At 56.3% G+C, this 23,264-nt stretch overlaps 9 protein-coding genes across 9 annotated transcripts; 6 read left to right on the top strand and 3 right to left on the bottom strand.

The window, feature by feature from the left end:
• Positions 1 to 316: 316 nt before the first annotated feature.
• On the bottom strand, positions 317 to 986 carry LTHEOB_3444 (Mitochondrial membrane fission protein; the record flags this gene model as incomplete). The annotated part of the gene is made up of 4 exons (XM_035512368.1): positions 317 to 646; positions 708 to 801; positions 872 to 890; positions 968 to 986. The coding sequence occupies 4 exons, from the start codon at positions 984 to 986 to the stop codon at positions 317 to 319; spliced, it is 462 nt and encodes a 153-aa protein (XP_035362532.1).
• A 313-nt stretch (positions 987 to 1,299) lies between these two features.
• Positions 1,300 to 2,021, top strand: LTHEOB_3443 (Kinetochore-Ndc80 subunit Spc24; the record flags this gene model as incomplete). Its single annotated transcript, XM_035512367.1, has 3 exons — positions 1,300 to 1,326; positions 1,387 to 1,784; positions 1,847 to 2,021. The coding sequence occupies 3 exons, from the start codon at positions 1,300 to 1,302 to the stop codon at positions 2,019 to 2,021; spliced, it is 600 nt and encodes a 199-aa protein (XP_035362531.1).
• Positions 2,022 to 2,335: 314 nt separating this feature from the next.
• On the bottom strand, positions 2,336 to 4,055 carry LTHEOB_3442 (Chromatin modification-related protein eaf7; the record flags this gene model as incomplete). Its single annotated transcript, XM_035512366.1, has 2 exons — positions 2,336 to 3,741; positions 3,791 to 4,055. The coding sequence occupies 2 exons, from the start codon at positions 4,053 to 4,055 to the stop codon at positions 2,336 to 2,338; spliced, it is 1,671 nt and encodes a 556-aa protein (XP_035362530.1).
• Positions 4,056 to 4,947: 892 nt separating this feature from the next.
• LTHEOB_3441 (mRNA splicing protein Yju2 protein) lies at positions 4,948 to 5,381 on the top strand (the record flags this gene model as incomplete). Its single annotated transcript, XM_035512365.1, has 2 exons — positions 4,948 to 4,994; positions 5,057 to 5,381. 2 exons carry the CDS (start codon positions 4,948 to 4,950, stop codon positions 5,379 to 5,381), a joined length of 372 nt encoding a protein of 123 aa, XP_035362529.1.
• Positions 5,382 to 6,484: 1,103 nt separating this feature from the next.
• LTHEOB_3440 (Twin arginine translocation protein) lies at positions 6,485 to 7,353 on the top strand (the record flags this gene model as incomplete). The annotated part of the gene is made up of 3 exons (XM_035512364.1): positions 6,485 to 6,539; positions 6,600 to 6,909; positions 6,984 to 7,353. The coding sequence occupies 3 exons, from the start codon at positions 6,485 to 6,487 to the stop codon at positions 7,351 to 7,353; spliced, it is 735 nt and encodes a 244-aa protein (XP_035362528.1).
• A 492-nt stretch (positions 7,354 to 7,845) lies between these two features.
• Positions 7,846 to 9,380, bottom strand: LTHEOB_3439 (uncharacterized protein; the record flags this gene model as incomplete). Its single annotated transcript, XM_035512362.1, has 4 exons — positions 7,846 to 8,077; positions 8,143 to 8,399; positions 8,452 to 8,697; positions 8,748 to 9,380. The coding sequence occupies 4 exons, from the start codon at positions 9,378 to 9,380 to the stop codon at positions 7,846 to 7,848; spliced, it is 1,368 nt and encodes a 455-aa protein (XP_035362527.1).
• Positions 9,381 to 12,010: 2,630 nt separating this feature from the next.
• Positions 12,011 to 17,035, top strand: LTHEOB_3438 (GYF domain-containing protein; the record flags this gene model as incomplete). Its single annotated transcript, XM_035512361.1, has 5 exons — positions 12,011 to 12,093; positions 12,204 to 12,588; positions 12,742 to 12,859; positions 12,920 to 16,669; positions 16,722 to 17,035. 5 exons carry the CDS (start codon positions 12,011 to 12,013, stop codon positions 17,033 to 17,035), a joined length of 4,650 nt encoding a protein of 1,549 aa, XP_035362526.1.
• Positions 17,036 to 17,808: 773 nt separating this feature from the next.
• Positions 17,809 to 18,920, top strand: LTHEOB_3437 (uncharacterized protein; the record flags this gene model as incomplete). Its single annotated transcript, XM_035512360.1, has 3 exons — positions 17,809 to 17,946; positions 18,097 to 18,632; positions 18,719 to 18,920. 3 exons carry the CDS (start codon positions 17,809 to 17,811, stop codon positions 18,918 to 18,920), a joined length of 876 nt encoding a protein of 291 aa, XP_035362525.1.
• Positions 18,921 to 19,649: 729 nt separating this feature from the next.
• LTHEOB_3436 (TPR domain-containing protein) lies at positions 19,650 to 22,622 on the top strand (the record flags this gene model as incomplete). Its single annotated transcript, XM_035512359.1, has 1 exon — positions 19,650 to 22,622. One exon carries the CDS (start codon positions 19,650 to 19,652, stop codon positions 22,620 to 22,622), a length of 2,973 nt encoding a protein of 990 aa, XP_035362524.1.
• Positions 22,623 to 23,264: the final 642 nt, after the last annotated feature.

Below are 23,264 nucleotides of genomic sequence, written 5' to 3'. Positions count from 1 at the left end.
TGTGCTTTGCAGCTGCGGAACCACGTTGCGGCAAACCCACTCTATCCCTGTGTTATAGCACTTGAGACACGTCGGCCTTGGCCTGCCTTGACTCATCTCGCTCCGTGTTGGGGCCTGCTTCTGTTTTCTTCCACTTCCTTCTCCGCAACCTCCGGAGCAATCCACAAGGGACAGGCACGCTGAGTGAGACTTGTTGCCTTGCAAACAAAGCGCTACCTATGCTACAGAAGATCGTGTATCAGCAACCCAACGCCGCCCAAACATCCTCCGTGCCATCCAGCCTGTCTCATGTCCATGTCATTTATTTACTGTTAGATTACCTCCTGCGCGAGCTCCTGATGAGCAAGCTTCCCACTACACCTGCGGCCACCGCGATGCCGCCCACGATGGCAACGCCCATCAGACCCTCCTTCGCGACGCGGTCGTCGATGAGTGTCTTCAAGCTGCCGGCCTGGAGATTGGCAGGCTCAAGGTCGAGCAGCAGCTCGTTGTAACGGCGGGCCTCGGCATAGTTGCCGAGCTTGTAGTTGCCAAGCGCAAGGTAGTAAAGGCATTCGCGACGGCGCTCGGGGCTGTTGCGAAAGATCTCGGAGAGGAGGCGCACGCCTTCTTGTTGCTCGCTGCGTTGCGTGGATTTGATGAGGCCCTGGAGCGCGAAAAGTGAGCAACTGTAAATCCAGAGTCGCACCAAGGAGATGGAGTTGTACCCATGCGTAGTTGAACTTGGTCTGAATGCCTACGTATTCGCCCTCTTTCTCGTACTGGGAGCGGAGAACCTGAAGTTCCTCTGGCTTAAGCGGACTGTCGGACGTCGTCAGAGTGCATGTCGCTTGACTTCGGGATTGCCATCGGGCTTCCGGAGGTGTCTCACCTCTCCGCATCGGCGGCATCTGTTGCGAAGGTCATGTTAGCAGCGGCTGGTTACTTGCGCGCCCAGAGTAGCAGCATGCGCAGCGACGGGACGTACAGGGCAGAGAAGGCGCCATATTGTCACGATCTTAGGGAGAGAAAGCGCGTGTTGCTTTGGTTGCGGGTGTTTCGTGAGTCGTAGGAAGCGCTTGCCGCCGCCCGATCGCGCGCTTGACCTTGAGACCACCCTGCCACTGACGTACGGCGCCACTCGATGTTCACCGCCCGGCCTGTGGCGCAGCGCGCTAGCCCACAAATGTAAAAACCAAAACACCGCAGCTTTGCCTGACAACTCCGCCAAAAACAACCTCCGCTCCCGCACCCACAGGTCCCGTCGCAATCCACACAACCCACCCCGAATAGTGCCAACGCCCCACGGAAATCTCCAACATGCTTCTTGACGAGCACCCCGCAGTTGTATGCCGCTTCCAATCTTGGGTCCGCTTTATCCCAACTAACTGCAGTGTTTCCGTACAGATCATCGGCCAATGCGTTTCGAACTTCAATGTCGCACCCGACAAGGCGGCGATCTCGCGCAGTGCCAGCTCCTACAATGACCTCGAGAACCAGCGCAAAAGTCAGATCAAAGTCGAACAGGACAAGCTGCAGCAGCTGTCCCGGCAGCTGGGCTCCCTCCAGTCCCAGCACAACCTTACAACCAAATCGCACAACCCGGCCGAGCACGCCGCCGAGATCTTGCGCCTGGACACGGAGAAGTTCAAGGTCGCGAAGCAAGTCTCTGACCTGGAGATCGAGGAAGAACGCCTGGCATCGGAGCTCGAGCGTCTGAAGGCCGAGCTAGAAGAGGTCGACGCGCAGGGTATTGAAGGCGGAGATGTCAGAAGGGCACACATGAACGATGAAGACTCTATCTTGTAAGCGCATCCCTCTTCATGGGCGAGAAAGCCTCCTGATACTGACATAGTGTGAATTGTAGGCTTCAGCTCCGGGTTTACCGCATGCTGGGCATCAAGCCCGAGATCGACCCTTCGACTGGCAACTACAACAAAGCTACTATCACCAATCCCAGCAAGGGTGATGTGCACCTGGTCACATTTGATCCGCAGTTCTCGCGGTATTTCTATGCCGACTACATCTGGAATCGCATGTAAGCGTCCGATGATATGAGCCATCCACCGGTGTTGCTTTCTTCCCTTACGTACCATCCGGGGCGCGCTCTTATAACTTCTGGAATTTTGTGACGAAAGCGATACCACGGGAATTTGAGGGAGGATATTGGTGTTTAGGAGTTGGACAAGGAAGTCCGGCGTCTAGCGAGGTTTACTTCTGATTGAATATTTCATGTCTTTTCTTGCCCGGTTTCATCAAGACGTGCTTCCTTCTCAATTTGTCTATCACTGATATTACATTCTGGCCATCGCAATTAAACCGTCCGTATCCACTAACTCCACAATATCCCGACGGTTTACCTGGATTTATTTTCTAAAATCCTCTCCTCGCACCAGTCGCAGTCTTCAGGATGGTCCCGAAAGAATGCCCCTTGGTCTAGTTCAGGCACAATCTCGCTTCTCTTCAAAACATAGTCAACCGCCTGCGCCTCATAATGCCGGTACGTCATCCGGTACCGCTTCTCCGCCATTTCATCGTCCACGCAGCCAGCTTCAATATCTCTAGCCATGAGCATAGCTTCACGCTTATACTCCGCGGAGGAAAAGTCCGGTATATGCATGAGCCAGTTCATCTCCAGCTGTTCCAGCTCCAACAAGCCCCTCATCTGCCGCAGCGCGTCGTCCCAATCGCCCAGCCGCGGCATGAACCTCATGTTCGACAGCGTCAGGCTGCGCAGAGAGCCCGCGACGCGGCCCAGCAAGCCGAGCAAGCCGTCCTGCGTCGTCTGCACGCCGAGCGTCAACTTGCGCAAGCGCGGCCAGCGCACGTCCACCGGCGCCGCCGCCGTGTTCGGCCAGTCCAACAACGTGTTGTTGTCGTCGTCGACGTCAGACTCGTGCTCGCCGCCCACCAGCACCAGCAGCACGTCCTTGGTCCTCCACCCGCGCTCGGCCTCGGGCGTCCACTGCCGCCATCCGAACAGCTTGGGCACCACGTCGCGCTGCACCGCCAGCGCCAGCTCTTCCAGCCCGCGCGCCCGCTCCAGCATCGCCGCCAGCCCCCAGACCATGCGCGCCGTGCCGCCGACGTTGCTGCCCGTCCAGTCGATGCGCAGGTCCAGCCGCGTCAGCCCCGTGAAGACGGCCGTGATGGCGCGGAACCGGGGGCTGTAGATGGCAACTTCTGCCATTCCGTTGGCGTCGGTGGTGGCCTGTATGCCGCCGTTGCCGGACCCCGTGGTCCAGAGGTCGGGCATGACGTGTGAAGTGATGGAATAGTCTTCCCAGAGGCGGCGCAGAGAGCTGGGGCCGAAGATTGCATAGCCGATGATGGGGAGGATGAGGGTACGGAGGGGGAGGGGAGAGAGTCGGTTGGCGGCGGCTTGACTTAGTGCGTGCAGTAGGCAGGAGAGGTCGATCGCTTTCTGGATGTCACGGTCGCCGGGAGGGTCTGGATCGGGCTGGGTGAAGGTAAGGCCGCGCCAGGTGTGAGCGTAGGTTGGCGGGTATTGTTGGTGCGGCATGCCAAAGGTGGCGGTGATGGTGTGGAGGTTGGGGAGGGAGGCGAAGGCATGGGGGAGGTTGGGGTAAGTGTGGGGGATGAGAGGGTTGCTGGATTCAGGGTGAGAAAGGATGCATTCGACGTAGTCGGCCGGCGTGTCGCGCTCTGAAGCGTAAGCGGCGTAGATTTGGTGGAGTTGTGAACGGTCGAAGTCCTGGGTGGGTATGTGTTTAAGGCCCGGAATTGGGCGCCAAGGTTGACCTGACTTGGCCATTAGGAAAGTCTTCAGGGAAATATGGGCGATGCTTACCAGGTTGCAAATCAAGCTTTCTTAGGAAAGAGTCGAGATCGAAGAACCAGAGCAGCTGGTGACTGTTGAACTCCAGATCTTGTACGTATTTGGCAATTTCTGGATGGTTTGCTATACTGATCAACCCATCCAGACTGAGCTGCGAGAGCCTAAAGCGAAACTTGCGGAAATATCGTGGTGTTGTGAGGCGGTCGAATTGCTTGGAACACAGGCGGAGTTGCTGTTGTGTTTCGCGATCAGTGAAGGATATGATTACATCAATCATCTCCTCCGGAAGGCTTGGTAAAGACGCCGGGGGCAGATTGGTCCGCATGATTGTTTATTAGCCAAATGCGGCAAGGTATTTTGTAATCCTATCGCCAACTCGACGCTCCGAGAGACCTGGTGATCTGATGCGAATACTTAGTTCTGGTGGCAGTAAAAGATGCCCACGCCTCACGGCGAAAGGAACGAGGGCGGAACGCGTTTGCAGGACTCCTTGAAGACGCTGAAATTTTTGATGGTCCCCTGATGGCGACGATGGTGTTAACGGTGGAAGGAGCCAGCGTTGTTCAGGCAGCCGCGGTCTAGGCCGCTCTAAGCTCGGCGCTAAAATCTCCGGGTAAGTACATACCGCCCTCCATACATGGGAGAGTCCTTTTTTTCTATCCTTTCACATCTTTAACAAGGACTCTCGCTTCAACATCGTCTGCTATATAGACTCGCGCCATGTATACATTCTAAGATAATGAGTTTAATTTATAACTTCCTTAGTTTTTCTCTACTATATACTATTAAAGTATTAAACTCTTTCGAAAACACTAAAATCTTCACGTTTACTATACTTTACTACTCTACTAGCGTCTGTATTAATTCCGTCACCAATATTCCATCGCCCATCCCCCGCCACCATCCTCCTTCAACTCGGATCGCACATCACGCTGCAGCACTTCTCCCGCTTTGCACCGCTCCTGCCGTAACCAGCGCGCCTCGCAGCCGCCACTGCGTACAGCGTAATCACACTCAACCCGAACGTCTCCAACCAACACGGGCGTTCGATCACTATGTCGGAGCGCAAAGTCCTGTCCAAGTATTACCCACTAGACTTTGATCCTATCAAGATCACTTGACAACGCAAGCCCAAGGGTGCTGCTTACGAAGTGCAGACTGTGCGACTCATGGCCCCCTTTTCGATGAAATGCAATGCATGCGGCGAGTATATCTAGTAAGTCCCCCCTTCTCTTCACTTTCAATCCTCTAATACTGATATCAAGATCTCCCATCTAGCAAGGGCCGTAAATTCAACCCGCGAAAGGAGACGACCGATGAGTCGTACTATGCAATCAAGATATTCCGCTTCTACATTCGCTGCACGCGATGCTCTGCGGAAATCCTGTTCAAAACAGGCCCACGAAACATGGACTATACATGTGAGAAGGGCGCAACCCGCAACTTTGAACCATGGCACGAGGCCAAGCTCGCCGAAGAGACCGATGAGGAACGTCTGGACCGCCTGGAGCGCGAAGAGGCCGAGCGCGATGCCATGGCCGAACTGGAAGTGAAGACATACGACGCAAAGATCGAGTTTGCCGTCGCCGACGCCCTGGACTAGATTAGAATGCGGAATGCACGACTTGACAGAGCGCAGCGACTCGCAGAGCACCGTCCTGCTGGTGGGAATGTGGGCCTGGACGATGAGGTGGCGCGACAGGACCGCGAGGATGAGGAGGCTTCGCGGCAAGCTTTCCGCACCGACATAAATGAGGGCGTGAGAAGGGTCCCTGCTGATGACAACGAAAACGACAACAGCATCCCCGCAGGCGGCGAGAACGCATCGCCTTACTCATTTGCCCGCTCAAAGAAGAAAAAGAAGGATTATGGTTCTGCGCTGGGAATCAGGCGAAAGTAGTGCTTCTTCCTGTTTTAATGACTTTGATAGGTTTTCTGCGAGGCAGGCAAAACGGCTGGGATTGATTTGGAGTTGGTCAGAACAAGGCGCAAAGGACGCCTCTGATAAAAACAACTAACCATCCTTCAATCGCATACAATAAGGAGGGCCGTATTCTCATTATTATCACCACAGACGGCCTGACTGCTAAGGAGGTTATCAGCAAGATGGGATCTGCCAGGATTGTCAGCGCGGTGAGGGCCCGTCTGCGCATTCTACGGAATCGAGTAGAGAAGAAAGGAACATGGTCCTCTCATGCGGATGCCAGATATCTCTCCTGGCAGTGCAAGAAATTCACCTGCAGAGGACAACATCACAATGAAAGGCAATTTGTGGAACAAGGTTTGGGAAGAAATCGCGGCTCTACTCCCCGCAGATCGAAACCGGACTGTATCGGCAGCAAACCAGCGTTTCCAACGCCTTCCCCGCGGGACGCCAACCAGCCGGCTTGGTGAAGTGAAAGAATCCGCCAAAAGGCAGTGGACTGCAGGCTTGCGTCACGCAACTGATGAAGCCCGCTAAACAATAATAAATATAAAAAGAATACTAAGTTGACTTCTTGATTTACAGTCAGTGGCATTGAGTGACACCAATTCGCGAAAGGAAAGCCGGGCAACGCCCGCACATGACACTTAAGGAAGGGGCACGTGCCAAGGCGTTGCCCAGGGTCTATATTACCACCGCATTCGCAACCTTACCTGCACTTCCCACCCAACTTCTTCAAACTCCGTTGGCAACTGCAGGCGCTGGCGACAACCTCCGCTACCATGTCCGAACAAAAGACACCACCTGACGCCGCTGACAAGTCTGAAAAGCGGCCATGTCAGTCTAATGCGAGGAGGGCAGCAGGAGACCTCTTGGAACGCCTTAACAAAAGGATAGCAGAGCGCGAGGCCAGGGAAAAGGCGTGCACGGGCCCAAAATCCTTCATGCAGATGAGGTCGACTGAGCGTATTCTCTTCTACTTGAAGGAACAAGGACAAGAGGTCTTCGGACTGAAGATTTACCGCCTCACCTATGAAGATGATGCAGCCTGGCAGAAGTTCATGGATCTACTCAACTCGGAGACCCGCAACAACCTCACACGAGAAAGCGCACTTCCAGAAGGCAAAGAGCTCTTATCAATGCTTGACTGGGCGGTGGAAGACAACAAAGAAGTGTGGAATGGCGCCAGCTTCGAGCAAGTATTTCGGTATGTTCTACAGAATGAAACGATAAGCTGAGAATCCGCCTGAGGTCTCAAAAGATTACTGACTTTTTTTTTAGGCATTTCCAGTACACTCCCGAGACAGCCGGAGTCATTCAGCGGCGTGCTGCGTGCATCGCCGTCGATGCTGAGGCTTTGCAGTCTATCATAGACGACAAGAAACGCGCTCATGCTCTCGAACTACGCAAGGATGCTCCATTTGTCAAGGTCCTTGACACCAGGATCAGGCTGCCCATGGGAGCCTATCGCAATCGTCAAGAGGAGCTGGACCAGATGGAAAAGATGGGAGACGATGCAATTCCAAAGAAGATACGATACATGAAGGTAGATCCTTCCATGTTGCTGCCAGAATTCTATGATAGGCTGCATTACGGCTTCGACGAAGCCTATCACCAAGGACCACGCCCTCCGTACATTTCTCATTTCTGAGAAGGTCCAGCTGCTCGTCGCATCGGCCTCTTTGGTAATATCTTGGAGTCAAAGAAATCAGTCAAAATGCGGCGATGGTGAAATTAGCACGTCGGAAGTCAGTATTTGCGGGGCTGCAGACTCATAGATAGTTATCACCTTCGACACAGACGGATGAGTAGCATGTGCGGTTTTTCCACGATAGGTTGACTGGTTTCAATGAGGTTTGTCATACGGAACCACGTTCTCTTTATATCTGCAAAGACTAAAAACCGTTGAATCATGGTAGCTGCCTCCCATAATGAACTTTGGGGCTAATTGAATTTATGAGATAGCTTCTATGCTTTTCACTCTTCCATCGATTTGAGACAGACTTCGCCGTAAAATCAGATTGAGGAATCGAAGTGGTATCTACCGCACTTCCCATCGCCAGTACTAAGATCTCATAGCCTGTGCTGCAAAGATTTTGTGCCTATCTGAAACGCTTGGGACAACCAACCGCAAGCACTACCATCAGTCGATGTCCGGCCACTCAACTCGGACAAGTGGCCTGACCGGCGCCTTGACTGTAACAAGAGCGGCATCCTCCAGGTAGTCCGCGATAGTCTCAACAGCCATAAAACGGTCCTCCAAATCCGAATCGTCGGGGTTATCATTTAAAGCCTCCTCAAACTTGTCGAGAATTTTCCGAGTTGTGCGCTCAAGCCAATCTGCGGTTTTTGTAGCCATCTGTTCGAGGAAGGGCCTGTTCAAGTTACAGACAATCAGCGAACTACAAACTTAAAACTCCGAAGAACACATGACACTCACGGAATAAACTCGTCCCAACTCGCAGCCAAACCGGAACACTGAGGGATGTTGTTCTCAATGACCTGGAGCTGATCTCGAACGCCGTCAATTGTGTCGTATAGCCTGGACCTAGTCTGAAGGTTGTTCAGGTAATTGAAGGCCTGAATTGGCCTCACGATCATGCCCATTGCCTTGCCAGCGTCCTCACCAGAAAGGGCGGCATTGTCCGACAGCGTATTGACCGCTTGTTCCTGGAAAATATTGAGTCCCGACCAGATCTGGGCGGTAAGCTATTAGCACCATACAAGAAGTAAACGGGGAGCGAGGTACCCTAGCTTTGATCAGGTTGATCTGAGAATCAGCAATCAGAAGGATACCACGGTTCCGAAATGATCCCATGGCTTCGAACACCCGGTCATTGGGCACTGTAGAAGTCTTGAAGGCCCCGCTCTGCATTTTCGGGATATTGCTGGGCAACGACGACTTTACCCAGAAGTCGGTAAAGCACTTGTCGTCGACTTTTGTAATTAAATTGCCAGAGCTAACCTTTATTACCCATTGAGAAATAGTTTGGAGCTAAAGAGGTTGAGTTAGAATTAATCTCAGTTCGAGGGAGAAACACTTACCTCGAGGATGTGCTCAGTGACGGTAGACTCGGGAGGATCAGTGCCCTGAATTTTGTTTGCAACCACAAAAGTGTTCTCGCAACTTTCCGAATTCTCAGGCTGCATGGCATATTGGTATACCAGGCTTCCCTTCTTAGTTTTCAACAGCTTTCCGATGGAGGGATAGTTCATGCCCGTAAGAATTACGGCCGCTCCGGAACCGAGACGGACCTCGTAGGTACGACGCTTAGCGGCGGTATCATCGGTAGTGTCGACCTCTGCAGGAGGGCAATCATCAAGGTTGTCCTCATCGCAGTCGTCATCATACTCGTCTCCATCGTTGTTGTCGGGGTCCGTCTCGCAAAGACTTCCATCGATTTCACAAAGAGAAATGTCACAAGAGGTACCCACATCTTTCTTCATGAGCTTCGTGATGTTCGTGAGTGCATGCTTGAGGTCCAGATTCTCGGTGGTGATGACAGCACGCGAATCAGCACCAGGTGCCAGCACTGAGCAGAAAAGGAGAAGGAGCCATAGGATGCCGAAAGGCAAGACTCCCGCACGAGACTTGAGCAGCATGGCTGCTGGCTTAGGATGGACGGTGGTGTTGAGCTGTAATGGGAAAGCCTTGGTATCTATCGGAGACCAAATCATTTAGTCAGCGGAGTAAAAGATGGGCCATCCAACTATTTGGTACGATTGAAGTGGCAGAGCAGAGTTTTATGCTCAATAATTTGGTGGGATGGGTCTTACCAACACTGGGTCCCACGAGGTGGTATGGAGTCTGGCAAAAAGAAGAAGAGAAGGGGAGTGCAGATACAGCTGGAAAGATATATATACATCAATGCTGGCCAGTCAGGTGCTGGTGCTGGCAAGGTGACCGCCGCCGTGGCAACGGTGAGCACCTGCATATGCTGGACCCTGTTGGTGCCTAAGGTGGAAGGCGCGCTACCTGTCACCGGACTTCCAAGAGCCTTCTGAAAGCTATGGCGTGAAACCACAAGGCGCCCGGCATGGAGTCCACGGGAACTTTCGTTGGCAGCTGGAGACTGGCTGAACTTGTTTTCGCTCATGTCATGGGTCGTTGAAGCCATCATCCGGACGTACATGTGGAATTAAAAATTATACATTCGCGTCCGTAAGATAGCCTCAAGTACCCACGTACGACCGGGTCTTCGTCAGGTGCTCTGTGAAGGTGCGGATTGAATTTGCTCGAGGATCCGATTTCGTCGTTGGCCTTCCGCCTATCAAAGTATCTTTTCAGGTCTCGGGCGTTCTCCAACGGCCCGTATTCCCTAGCTAGCTGGTACATGCCGTTTTGGCCGCAGTAGATAGAACCATTGTACGTTCCGAATTTCCAATCTCTGTGTTATTGATCGTAAGTCAGGCAATCCTCTAGACCATTCAAACAAACTTCCGGAAATTCGCGAGGTTGCCCGGGGCTGTGAAAAATATCAGTTTTCCTGGGTCAAATCCAATCCTTCAAACGCTGCAGCGCACCTGTACGCTTGTGTGGCCATTAATGAATACTTTAGTCTTGACTTTATGGTTTAATGATGCGGCTAAACAGTACACCTGGCTGAAAGTAAGAGATTGTCTAAATATTCCCTTAGCAAAGCGAAAGTTAAACAGGCAGGAGCTTTATAATGGGTATGTTTCCAATATTTTGAGAGTCATGGGAACATAAACAACTCCATGGCTGACCGTGGCCAAACTATCATTCAGACAGCCAAACAGACAAAATTCACCGTCATCAAAGAAATCTATCAAGCTTGTGGCAGAACTTGGACGACAATGATTGATATCTAAGCAATCTGTCTACATGGAGAAGCCAGGATGCGAAGTGACGATCTCCTGTATTATATGCGATTCTAATGAGCACTTCATTCTACGGCCTCTCATAGCCAGAAGAATAATAAGAGCTCATCCAAAATATGGAGTCCAGCAAGTCGTCATGAATGACCACGTCACTCCTCCTAAAGATGTTGAAGTTCCATACGATGCAACTCATCACATTTCTTCAAGATACGACTCACCGAAGAGATAAGCAAGCCCAACTACCAATTTTGGAGCATGAGAGATGTTAGCGTCTGTCATCTTTTGCAAGCAAACCAACTCTTTTGCGGGACGATGTAGATTGTTAGCTGTGACGGCCAGACCTTGTGATTTCAGAAACGAGAGCGGTTGTAATAACTCTATTTCCAGGGAGACTTCCAACGGTTCCAATTACAACTCCGAGACCTGAATATGGAGCTGCATCGTGACTTGTGGCAGGATGACACATAACTAGAAAAGAGGTTTGCCTGGCGGTATGATGGCGAAGCTGTATTTAGCGTACCATCGCAGTGACTAGCGCGAGGTGACCAGATGCGCCCAACAGGGACGAGCTTTGAATGGGTCTATTCCTTTTCGGCGTACTAGGATGTGTAAGCGCATCCTTTGTGGAATAGACGGTTTAATGCGGTGTGCTTGCAAGCTCTGAGGCCTGTCGGTAGTATCGTAGCGACTTTAACTCAGGAGCCCAACAAGTCGGTATGGCGGCGAACGCGTTAAGCATAAAATGTAACTCCCAGGCAGGCACTCGGACCAGACGAAAGCTGCAAATCCACGGAAAAGTGACGAAGGCGTGACGGAAGTCGAAGGGACATTTCGAATCCACAGGAATGGCAATGGTCAATCTAGACAGAACAAGTAAGGGGGGGATCACTCTGCGGGGACTATTGCAAAGAAATGGTGTTGCGGTGGTCGCGGGCAAGCAGCGGTGATGTCACACACCCGCTCGCCGGGTGCGCAGCCAGCAGCGGCGGCGGCGGGGACAACGGCAGCGGTCCACCGCCCATCTCGCAGGGCGCAGCGATCTCCGGGTCTGCGAGCGCCACCGGCGAGAGCTGCAGCGCCCCTGATCTGGAGGCCGAGCCTTACGGGGCGGTTAGCTGCGCGGACAGCGTTGGGCGCGGGCCGGCTTGGCGCACGTGATAGCAGCGTCAGTAGAATTCGTCGAGGATCAACTTTGCTGGTTGCAGCTAGCTACAGCACGCCTGTCCTCAAGCACGCTCCCAGCCTCAGCAGCTCTCGAAGCAAAAGCGACCCGTCTTTGCCTGCGACTCCAGCGTTCTCCCGCCACCTTGCATCCCGACGTTCCTCGGCCCAGCGCGCTAGCCCGTCTGCTGTCCAGGATCGCCGCCGCCGCACCGCACAATTCTCACAGGGACACGGTCCTTCAACCACCACCACACACCACCACGCGCCCACACCCCGCTATCCACCACACGACCGCTATCCAAATGGCTCCCTCCACATTCGCATCCGCTGCCGCGGGCAGCAATTCCACCGCCAACTCGACGCGTAACGACTCCGGCGGCGAATGGTCAGTACACCCGCCCCTCTGCCCGCCACGCGACTTCTCAGCGCCCGCCTGCCCAAATCCGAGCCGCGCTTTGGATCTGCTGCTACCACCTGATCTGCTGACCGAGACAGGGCTCGCCGCGCAAACGGCGCAACTCAGACCTTCCGCCGCCCTTCGCACGCCACCTCTCTCTCCAACGCTGCCACCATCAACGCGTCAAGCCCCGGCGTCTACGTGCCACCGCACCGAAACGGCGCCGCTGCTGTTGAAACTCGATACCCCAAGGACTCGCTGCTGTCATTGTTTCGCCAGCTACCTCTGGACTCTGACGATGGCCTGGACGCACTGTATGCTGGAGGGTGGGAGCCGCAGTCTTTGAACGGCGCGTCTGGAGGCGCGTGGGGCAGGAGTCACGAGCACGGCAAGGAGAATCCACCCGGGCCTGACGTATGCTGGGATCGAGACGGCTCCATGCAACCTCTGGGCCTGACGGAGATGACCGAGGAGGAGAAAGAGGTAAGCTCTGCGCCGGCGCACTCCCTTGGAGTCGCATGAATCTGTTTGCGCCGTGTCTTCGCTACACACTTGCTCTGACTCGCTTTCCTTGATTGTTTTGACTCAATGGGACATGTCCCCAAATTCATCCCCAGCCAGCTAACGTGTCCACAGGCCTTCACCTCATCCGTCAATTCGCCGCTCAAATTACCCAACCAAAATGCGAACAAGGATAACAACGCGAAGGATGGCCTAGGTCGCAAGACGTCCGTCTCGCACGCCAATGGCCCAGGTAATTACGGATTAGCCTCTCCGACAACCAACCGCCCAGGCACGCGCCGACGCGATACAGGAGAAGCCTATCCTTTCCCTGCAGCAGGCTCCCCAGCCACCAGCAGGTTTCAGCAAGAGTCCAACGCTGCTGTTCCCCCGCCCGCACTTCTGCGCCGACGCACGGACTACAAGGAGCCCGGCGCGGGTCCGGGCACTGGGCAAGAGGAGCGCGACAAAGACAAGGCTCAAGGCGATGCTGGAAACCCTCCTTTCGGCTTGAAGCGTAGCACTACTGGTCCCTTCAGCGCTGGTCTCTCTGGCCCATCTTCTCCGTGGAGCGCTGGCCCGCAGAGTGCTGGTTTCTCACCCATGGGCAGTTTCGGCAACTTTTCACTTGCGGCGAACACGGGGCAAGCCTCCACTCCAACTGACAAGAGACCTGGACTGGCAGCTTTGCGTGGCGAGAGTCGTTTCAAGGGTCTGATGAACAAGGACAGCTCCGAGGACATGCAGAAGACTTTGAGGGAGAAGGCATCCATGAACAGCCTTGGGAAGGTTCCCGAGAATGATCAGGGCAGGCAGACTCCTTCGTGGATGGAATCTCGTGCAAACCGTCCCTTGAGCAATGATACCGATCCATTTCCCGATGATGATAACATGCGCTCGGGCAGTGCTGCTCTCGGTGGTGGCCAGGACACCAGCCCTCCGCGTCGCCAAATGACCGGTTTTGGAACCCCGCAGCGCCAGGACTCCAGGGATGAAAGTGGCTTTTCTGCCTTCGGCATGACGGCGGATAACACTGGATTCAGCAGTTTCCTCCAGAGCCGTGATGCCTTCCATCATCACACTCCTCAGCACCACGGAAATGAACCTATGAGTCCAACCGACACAAACCCGTACCAGAGCCCCCAGCAGGACAAGCACGAATCTGAGGACATTGATACGGACGGTTCTGATATCCACAACACTACGCTCCCAGGCCTAGGTGGATTCATGAACGATCCTGCCGCCGCTTCAGGCATGACGCCTTTTGGTGGCATTGGCAACATGGGCCGCGTGTCTTCCGCTTATGAGGCCGCTGCCAGCGACCGTAGCCAGACGTCGAGTGTCGGGCCTAACAGAGGATTCCCTTCACTTGGAGGCCTTGCAGGGTTGCCGGGACTGGGAGGATCTGCGGCTTGGACGCCAACTCAACCTGCGGTTGGCACTCCAAGCCGGGAGCGTTTCAACCCGCAGTTCGCTGACAATTTTGGATCTGTCGGCGAAATGCACTCCCCCAGCCTCGCGGGACTTGGTCCTAACAACCTCTATGGCGCTGGTTTTGGCGCCGGACTGTCGGGTACTGGTTCGATCGGCCGTGGCAGCAAGCTTGGATCGCTCTTCCCGACTGCCATGCAGGAGCAAATGAGGACCAGCGAGCAGAACCGGTTTGGCGGTGGAGATGATGGCTCTGCTGAGGGCGACCGCCAGCCTGGTTCGTTTGCCAGGAACGCCTTTGGCGGTAACGCTGGGCCTCTCAGAGAGACTGACAGTCCCTTCCGAGGCGGCCGCGGCGTATTTGATGAGATGCTGGCCAACAGTCTTCGCAACAACGATGGAAGCGCCATGGAAGGCTTGGGCCAGTTTACTGCCAGCAGTGCTGCCGCGCAGACGCCTACTCTCGCCACGACTCAACAGCAGGGACCCATCGGTCATGTCCCCCAGGGAATTCCCGGTCAGCCTCCGAACGTCAGCAGCTCTGCTTCCAACCAGCCGCCAGCTGCCCAGCAGCGTACTATGGTCATGCCTGATCGGATGAGATGGGTGTACCGTGATCCGTCGGGCAAGGCGCAGGGTCCTTGGACTGGTCTTGAGATGCACGACTGGTTCAAGGCCGGCTTCTTCTCCCCGGAACTGTTGGTCAAGAAGGAGGAAGACCCAGAGTACGAGCCGCTTGCTCAGCTCATCCGCCGGATTGGCAACTCTCGCGAGCCCTTCCTTGTCCCTCAGATCGGCATTCCTCACGGCCCGCCGTCTACTCAGCCTGGAAACGCGTGGGCTAACACCGGGCTCACTGCCGGTGCCCAACCCCCGTTCCCGAACAGCTTCCCCAGCTTTGGAACTACGTTGACTGCTGAGCAGCAGAATGCTCTGGAGCGTCGTAAGCAGGAAGAACAGTACCTCATGGCGCGACAGAAGGAGCATCTCGCCCAGCAGCAGGTTATTGTCAAGCAAATGCAGATGGGCATGCATCCGCACCAGCTTCACCACCACTCTAGTGCCCACAGCCTGCACAGCCAGCCCAGCTTCGGCAGCATCGCTTCTCCTGGCGGTTACCAGCCGTCGCCTACCCAGGGCCCTCTGCCTGGCATGGCGGGTTTCTTTGACAATTCCTTTCGTCCCGGCCCGGCCTCCGGTCTATCGCCGATAGGTGCCGGGGTGGAGGGCCTAGGAAGTTCGAGGGAGGAGTTGCCAGCCATGTTGGACCGCATGAACTTTGGCCGAGCTGGCCAGATGCCTTTCGGTGCCGCCCCTGGCTCGTTCGGCTCTCCGCAGCAGGATGGTACTCACGCCCAGCAGGTTGCTAACATGTTGAACGACCGGGCTCGCCTCCACCGTGAGCAGAGCGACCATGATTCTCAAATCAAGGACGATGAAGGCCACATGGCGGAGCAATCTGCCGATCGTCTTCAGCAGTTCAAGGATCTCAGGGAGGAGCACGACAGGGAAGCGGCTGCGGCTGCTGCCGAGACTGCTGTGAACACTGTTGAGGAGCAAGAAAACCAGCAGCCCCTTCAGCAAGAGGAGAGGGAGGAGCCGTCCACCCCTGCTCAAACCGCTGCTCAAACCGTCAAGGAGACCGAAACCCCATCGAAGCCTTCCGAGCCGCTCTCCCTGACTGAGCAAGTCAAGGCTGCCTCCGCCAAGCAGACACCGGCTCCCCAGTCTCCATGGGCCAAGGTCGACACTTCCATGCCCATGCCCTTCCCTCCGCCTCAGTCTGGCTCTCCTCTCCCGGCGCCAGCGGCCCAGAGAAAGCAGAACCTCGCCGATGCACTTCACCAGGAGACCCGTTCCCGCTCTCAGACCCCTTCGGTCGACACTCCTAGTGCTTCCATTGCTCCTTGGGCCAAGGAAACTGTTGAGGCACCCAAGGGTCCCTCTCTCAAGGAAATCCAAGAGGCAGAGGCCAAGCAGCGTGAGGAGGCCGAGGCTGCTGCTCAGGCGGCTCGTGCTGAGGCCCAGCGCAGAGAACTGCTCGCTATGGCTGAGCAGGCCCAGCCCCAGCCTAGCCTTCCCTCAAGTGCCACCTGGGCTAGCAGTGCCTCGCCGGTCAATGCACCTGGTACGCCATCTGCCTGGTCCAAGGCAACCGTTGCCAAGACTCCCAACTCTGCCGGTCCCGTTAAGAAGACGCTGCAGCAGATTCAGAAGGAAGAGGAGGCGCGCAAGCAGAAAGCTGCTGCTGCCGCCGCCGCCAGTGCTGCTAGTGCCGCCGCTGCTGCTGCTACCACTGCCAGCTTGTCCCAGGCTGTGAGCGGAGGCAAGCGCTACGCTGACCTCGCGAGCAAGCAGACTCCGGTTGCGGGCAACGCTCCCGGCGGTGCCTGGACCACGGTGGGCGCGAGTGGAAAGATCAAGACGCCTGCTCCGGCTGCTGCTCCTGCTTCCCCCGCCGCTACCCGCACTGCCAGTGCTGGAAGCATTTCGGCTATCAAGCCCAAGCCGGCCGCCGCTCCCCGTACCCCAGCTCAGGCTGCTCCACCGTCCGGCACTCTCGATGCCAAGGAAGAGTTCAAGAAGTGGGCTGCCAACGAGCTCAGGAATGACCTCGTGGGCGATACTGATCGTAAGTTCATGGTTGTCAAAAGAGTGAAAATGTTATGCTAACGCCATCCTAGCCAACGAGTTCGTCAGCAACATGCTCAGCTTCCCCAGTGATCTCGACATTGTTACCGAGGCAGTTCACTCTGTGTCCCGCACCATTGATTCTCGCCACTTCGCTCAGGAGTTCATCCGCCGCCGTAAGCTCGCCGACAAGGGCATCATCGAGAACTCTGGCACCTCCAGCCCTGGTCCGGCTAACGGCTCCGGTGGCTGGAGCGAGGTCGCGAAGAAGGGCTCTTCCACCGCCAGCGCTGCTCAGACCAGTGCGGCGAAGGAGGATCTTGCTTTCAAGGTTGTCGCTGCGAAGAAGAAGGGCGGCAGGAAATAGGTATATTATGACGGAACTGCAAACTGTGAGAAGGGTACGTCAAGGTGACGGACAGAAAAACAAAAAAAAAAAAAGGAGGATATTGGTAGCGTGTGGGGCTGAGGCGAGCTAGTGTCTTCTTGTTGACTTGGGAGAGCTGCTGCCTGTTTTGTATACTTGGAGAGGGGTTGTCGCTCGTTTGGGGAGGTCATCATCGTGATTGTCCTGCGTTTGCGAGCAGCATTGCTTCTTGGCTGTGATTTCTCTTCCTTGCGGCATTCATTCTTGCGTGCTGTTCGGTAGACATGTACTTCTGTAGTCGGTTGTATGAAGTGTACGATGTAGCATCAATGTTTCGGTGGTGGTGATCTCATTTTACAGTAGCGCCGGTAAAGCCGAAGGATGGCGCAGCAGTCATCAAATAATGCGGCTGTGCTGAGCCCCAGCCGCATCATTTGGACAGCATCCCAACCGGGTAATCAGGACGAAGCCCATCATCAGCCGCGGTCATTTCGTCGTTTCAGCTCGCCCGAATGACTGCCGCACGTCAGCAGCTGACCGGGCTGGATCTATCCGCTCCTTCCCACGTTACCTGAGATCTCTTCCTATTAAATCCGGCCGCTGCCTTGCCATCTCTCGATCGTTTCGCTGGCCATTCCTCCCAACCAACCCCTCCCCCGCAGCCACTACTCATCAGGCCCCCCAAAGCTCGGGAGCGCACGCGCATAACATATCACAACAGCTGCAAGTCACGGAACACAACAACCTCACTTAACCTACTGGTGTGCGACATCATGTCAAGTCACGATTACTACGGCGGCGGCGGCGGCGGCGGCGGTCACCAAGACTACGGCTACGGCCAACAGGGCTACAACGCCGCTCCACCGCCGCAAGGCCAATATGGCGGTCACAGTCCCTATCCTCCGCAACAGGTGAGTTTTGCGCCGCGCGCAACCCTTTTCATAAGAGAATTCGCGCAAAGCATGCGAATACAACGGCCTTTTTCAGCCGGGCGTCCCCCACAGCGAATGAGTATGGACACGGGCTGACCAGAAGCCGCCGCTACGGCGCGAACCAACCAGGGCGCCTATCCTCCCCCGCCGCAAGACCAGTACAACCAGTACCAGTCGCCGCCTCCTCCTCAGCAGCAATACGACCCTTACAACAACAACGGCAACCAATACTCGCAGGCGCCCCCACCCCACAGCTCCTACTCGCCCGCCCCCGGCTACAACAACGCCGTCACCGCCGCCCCGTACCCCACCGGCGGCGATGACTACAACCGCGGTAGCAACACGCACTCGCCCTACCCGCCGCCCGCGCCGTACGGCGGTGCGCCTCCACCAGGTGGTAGCGAGTATGGGTACAACAACCAGCACCAGCAGCAGCAGTATCCGCCGCAGCAGGGTTACGGCGGTGAGCACGAGCGCGCGCAGCAGTACGGCCCCGACGGTACTCCGCTGCCGGCGGATGGCGATCGCGGCTTAGGCGCGACGGTGCTGGGTAGCGCGGGCGGCGCGTTCTTGGGCCACAAGATGGGTGGAGGAGCGTTGGGGACGATTGGTGGGATGGTGGCTGGTGCGATTGGGGCGAATATGTTGGAGAATCATCATGAGAAGTGAGTGGTTTTCTCTGCCTCCTTTTTTTTTTCTCTCTCTTGGTTTCACACCCTTTAATGTAGTAGTTGCTAACCAAAACCTGCAGGGACAAGAAGAAGAAGAAGCACAAGAAGCATAAGAAGCACGGCAGCAGCGACCACGGCTCTCACTACGGCGGCTCGTCGGCGGCCATCGGCGGCCTCTACCCGCCCAGCTACAGCAGCCACGGTCACAAGCACAAGCACAAGCACAGGTCCAAGAGCAGGGGCGGGAGCAGCAGCAGCAGCTCGTCGAGCGACTCGGACTAAAGCGTTGTTGTGTTGCGTAGTGAGAATCCACGAGAGGATGATGGGCTTTCAACGGTCTCTATTATTCTCGTTGCTGTTTTTTGCTGAGCTGGTTTTGCGTTTGGGACGTATTGCTTCTTCGAAAGCTTTACTGAGCATTGGCACTACTGACGACGACCACGATATCCTTAATTTTTTTTTTCCTTTTGTTGATGCTTTTGGCTTACTAAATTTCTTTTCCTGGCGGGGTTGCGGAGAGACCCTCATATCCGTGGAGGCTTGGGGAATGGTACCTAGCGCTAGGATCATGAATTAAGATCATTTCGTCTGAAGATGTTTGAGATAGACGCGCGCGTGTGCATATCCGCCTCGTGTGATCGAAGCTTCATGACCAGCGGTACGATGCGGCGCGAAGTGGGGGCGGGGCAGCAAGGCCTTGGCTAAGTTTCTCGAGGCAAAATGCTGCCCTACCGGTATTTCTTCGGGAGGAATTTTCGGTCCAAACACTGGACCCTGCTTGGGTAATGACTTTTTAGAACTCAACAGTCACCCACCGAACCTCCTCAGACCTTTTCAATTTTTTTGCGCCCGCGTTTGAGGAGGGGAAAAGGGCACTGATCGAGTGTGATATTTCGAAAAGCAAATCAACCAGACGAAAAGAAAGAGCCAGGAAAGAAAGAGAGAAGGGAGCACGCAAAAAAAAAAAAAAAAACAGGCAGAAGAGACGATAAGAGAAGAGAGAGAGAGAGGATGTCAGACGACGCCTTCCTCGCCTTCTTTCGGCGCGCCGCTACGGCCGCGACGGCCTCTGCCCCCTCTATCAGCTCTCAGCTCGACCTTCTCGAGGCCGGCAACTTCGAAGCCCTCCTGTCGCAGTCCGACACCGCCCGCGCGCTGCTCGGCCACCAGCCCATCCCGGACGCGCCCACCTCACCAGCCGACTACCCGCTCTGGACCGACTGGGTGCACCGCCGGCTGACGACGCTGCTGCAAAGCACTCCCGAGGCGGACAAGCCGCGCGTCGGCGTCGAGCTGGCCGCCGTCGCGCTCGCCGCGCTGGGCGCCTTCGTGCAGGCCGCCGTCACGGGCCCGCCGCTGCCGTTCCGGTCGGCGGATGTCGTGCTCGCGCCGTCCGGCGTGTTGGTTGCGAGTGATGGCGATGGCGATGGCGATGATGAGAAGGAGAAGGAGAAGAAGCTGAGGGAGACGCGTGCGAGGCTCGTCCAGAGCCTGGGCGCTGATGGCGCGGCTGCCTACGCGCGCACGCCGAACGTCGAGTTGTTGTGCCTCGCTGAGGCGGTGCTGGCGGGCGCGTACGGCGAGCTCGAGGCGGCGGTGGGCGCGAGCGCGGTCGTCACGACGGCGCTGTGTTGGGCGAAGGTTCGGGTGTTGGTGTTGCGGCAGCGGTTGCTTGGGGGTGGGGATGTGGCGCCGAGTTTGCAGGCGGCGATTTATGGGGAGTTGGAGGCGTTGGAGGGGGAGCTGTTGAAGGAGGGGGAGGAGGACGAGGTGGTGAGGGTGAGGGAGGTGAGGGTGCCGTTTTTGTTGGAGAGGGCGTCGATACATACACTGCACGGGTTCGACAAGAAGGCGAGGGAGGACCTGGATAGGGCGGCGAAGGAGAGGGGGTTCGAGTTCGCGTTGACCGGCTTGCTCGGGAAGCGGACGAAGTACCAGGAGAAGGATACCAGTCAGCTTGTCGTCCTGGCGAGGAGTAAGGGAACGGAGACGGAAGACGAGGCGGGCAAGGGGAAGGGCAAGGCTGTCGCGGAGGAGAACGGCGATGCGGAATCGAAGCCTAAGAACCTGGATCTCAACGACGACACGCTGCTGGAGTCAATATCTTTCACGGAGAAGCCCAGCTCGTCAACGGATGTTCAGGACGAGAGCTCGTTACCGCCCAGCTTGGCCGCTCTGGATCCAAGTAACCAGCCAAAGCTCGACCCGCTCGACTCCATTATTCTGCTCTCGCTGGCCTCGTCGATCACGAATACATCCCCTCAGAACGGCTTGACTAGAGAGGAAACGGTTCCCTATGCCACTCGTGTGCTCGAGGGTGGTAGCTCCAACTGGCAAGTCTACACCCAGGCCCTGCTGGTCCGCAGCAGGATCGAGGGCTACAGATCAAGGACTGCTGAGCGTGGCCTGCTGCAGCTTCAAGCCCTCGTGGACCAGGTTATTGCAGACACTGCCGGAGGTGGGTCCACCGCTGATGCTTCAGGGGACGGTTCTGTCTCTACGTTCCTGCCGCGGCCGCAAGAAGAAGACTCCGCACCGGTCTCGGAGCGCTTGCGCTACATCTTCCAGCTGTGCACGCCGGCACGGTGGGAGCTGGAATCCGAGCTGGCGCAAACGTGGGTCAAGATGGGCGGCCTCCGCACTGCGCTGGAAATCTACGAGCGTCTGGGCATGTGGGCTGAGGCTGCGCTGTGCTGGGCTGCTACCGAAAGAGAGGACAAGGCTAAGCGGATCATACGGAGAGAGCTCTTCCACGCAACAGACGGCAACGATGACGCAGCGGGTGATGATGAGAAGTGGGAGGGTGCACCGAGGGACCCGGCACCTGGTGATGCGCCCAGACTGTACTGCATTCTCGGTGACATTGACAAGGACCTCTCGATGTACGAGAAGGCTTGGGAGGTCTCTGGAGAGCGGTACGCCCGCGCTCAACGGTCCCTCGGCCGTCACTACTTCTCCGAGAAGGATTTCGTCAAGTCTGCCAACGCCTACTCCAAGTCTCTCCGCGTGAACCAGCTCAACCAGCAGAGCTGGTTCGCTCTGGGCTGCGCACTCCTCGAGCTCAGCGAGTTTGAGCGCGCCGTACAGGCCTTCACGCGTGTCGTCCAACTCGACGACAACGACGCCGAGGCCTGGAGCAACCTGGCCGCCGCCCTGCTCCACCTCGGGCCCAAGACGGACGACGACGCCGACGCCGCCGCTCCCGCCCCGAAGCTCGACGACGAGGAAGAAGACGACCCGAACCACATCGACACGACCAAGCGCCAGCGCGACCCCCAGCAGCACCGCCGCGACGCCCTCAAAGCCCTCAAGCGCGCCGCGCACCTGCAATTCGACAACTTCCGCATGTGGGACAACCTCCTCACCGTCGCCGCGTCCCTCAACCCTCCGGCCCTCACCGACATCATCACCGCGCAGCGCCGCCTCATCGACCTCCGCGGCGCCACGGACGGCGAGAAATGCGTCGACGCCGCCATCCTCGACGCCCTCGTCCGCGACGTCATCGCGCTCGACGAAAACGCCAACGGCTACGATCCCACCCGGCCCGGCCCAACGCGCATGCTCGTCCGCATGGTCGACGAGGCCGTCGTCCCGCTCATCACGGGCTCCCGCGCCCTCTGGGCCACCGTCGCCCGCCTCGCCCTCTGGCGCGGCAAGCCCGCCGCCGCGCTCGACGCGCACGAGAAGGCTTGGCGCGCGGCGACGGCGAGCAGGCCGGGCTGGGAGACGGGTAGCTTGCCCGAGGCCGCGTGGAACGAGGTCGTCGACGCGACGGTCGAGCTCGTGGCCGCGTATGAGAGTCTCGGGCCGCGCGAGCGCACGGAGGGCCTCGCGGCGGGGAGTGGGCAGGTTGTTATGAAGGATTGGAAGTTTAAGGCGCGCAGTGCGGTCAAGGGCGTGTGTAGTCGCGGTAAGGAGACGTGGGAGGGGAGTGAGGGGTGGGAGAGGTTGAGGGGGGTGTTGGAGGAGTTGAAGGGGGTGTAGGGTAGTTGGAGGGAATGGAGGGGTGGTGGAATTTTGCTGGGTGGGGTTGTGGTTTTTTTTTTCTTGTTGTGTTTTTGGCTTTCGGAGGGGGGGAGGGGAAAGGGTGCATGTATGTACGGCCGTGGGTTGGTGGTGGGGGGAAGGTAGGATAGACACTCTTGTTTAGCAATGTGCATTCATGGCGGTTTCTGGGAATTTCTGTTCTCGATTCATGTGTTTGCTGTTGGTGAAGGTCTTCTTCGTGATGGGATGTTGTGCTGAGGCACACGCTCGGCGTTCATGTAACTCGGAAGTGGTGGTGAGTGAGACTGGTCGTGTGGAGATGGAGGGAAAGAGCAACAAGGCTTAACCTGCCGCTAGGCAATTTCTTTTGTTCTCTTCAATCCGTCATCTTGCTTTTTGAGCTCTTTTTCTCTGCCCAAGACGTCATTCGTATACGGTCGCTACATCCATTCATATATTTGCGGCTAGGAAGAGCAAACAGAGAAATTGAATGTATCTTGTGACTGCTCTGCTAAAAATTGATATCGGTTACTCTTCATCTCATACGCTAGTCTAAACAGTCTTCTCAGGTGGGCAACTGAAGCAGCATGCTGTTCGGACGTTATGGGTTTCCAAAAAAAAAAAATATACAAATAGAAT

Source organism: Lasiodiplodia theobromae, assembly GCF_012971845.1.
Source record: "Lasiodiplodia theobromae strain AM2As chromosome Unknown scaffold_9, whole genome shotgun sequence".
Taxonomy (NCBI): Eukaryota; Fungi; Ascomycota; class Dothideomycetes; order Botryosphaeriales; family Botryosphaeriaceae; genus Lasiodiplodia; species Lasiodiplodia theobromae.
Note: the sequence above shows the minus strand (reverse complement) of the source record. Positions and strands in the feature narration are given on the sequence as shown.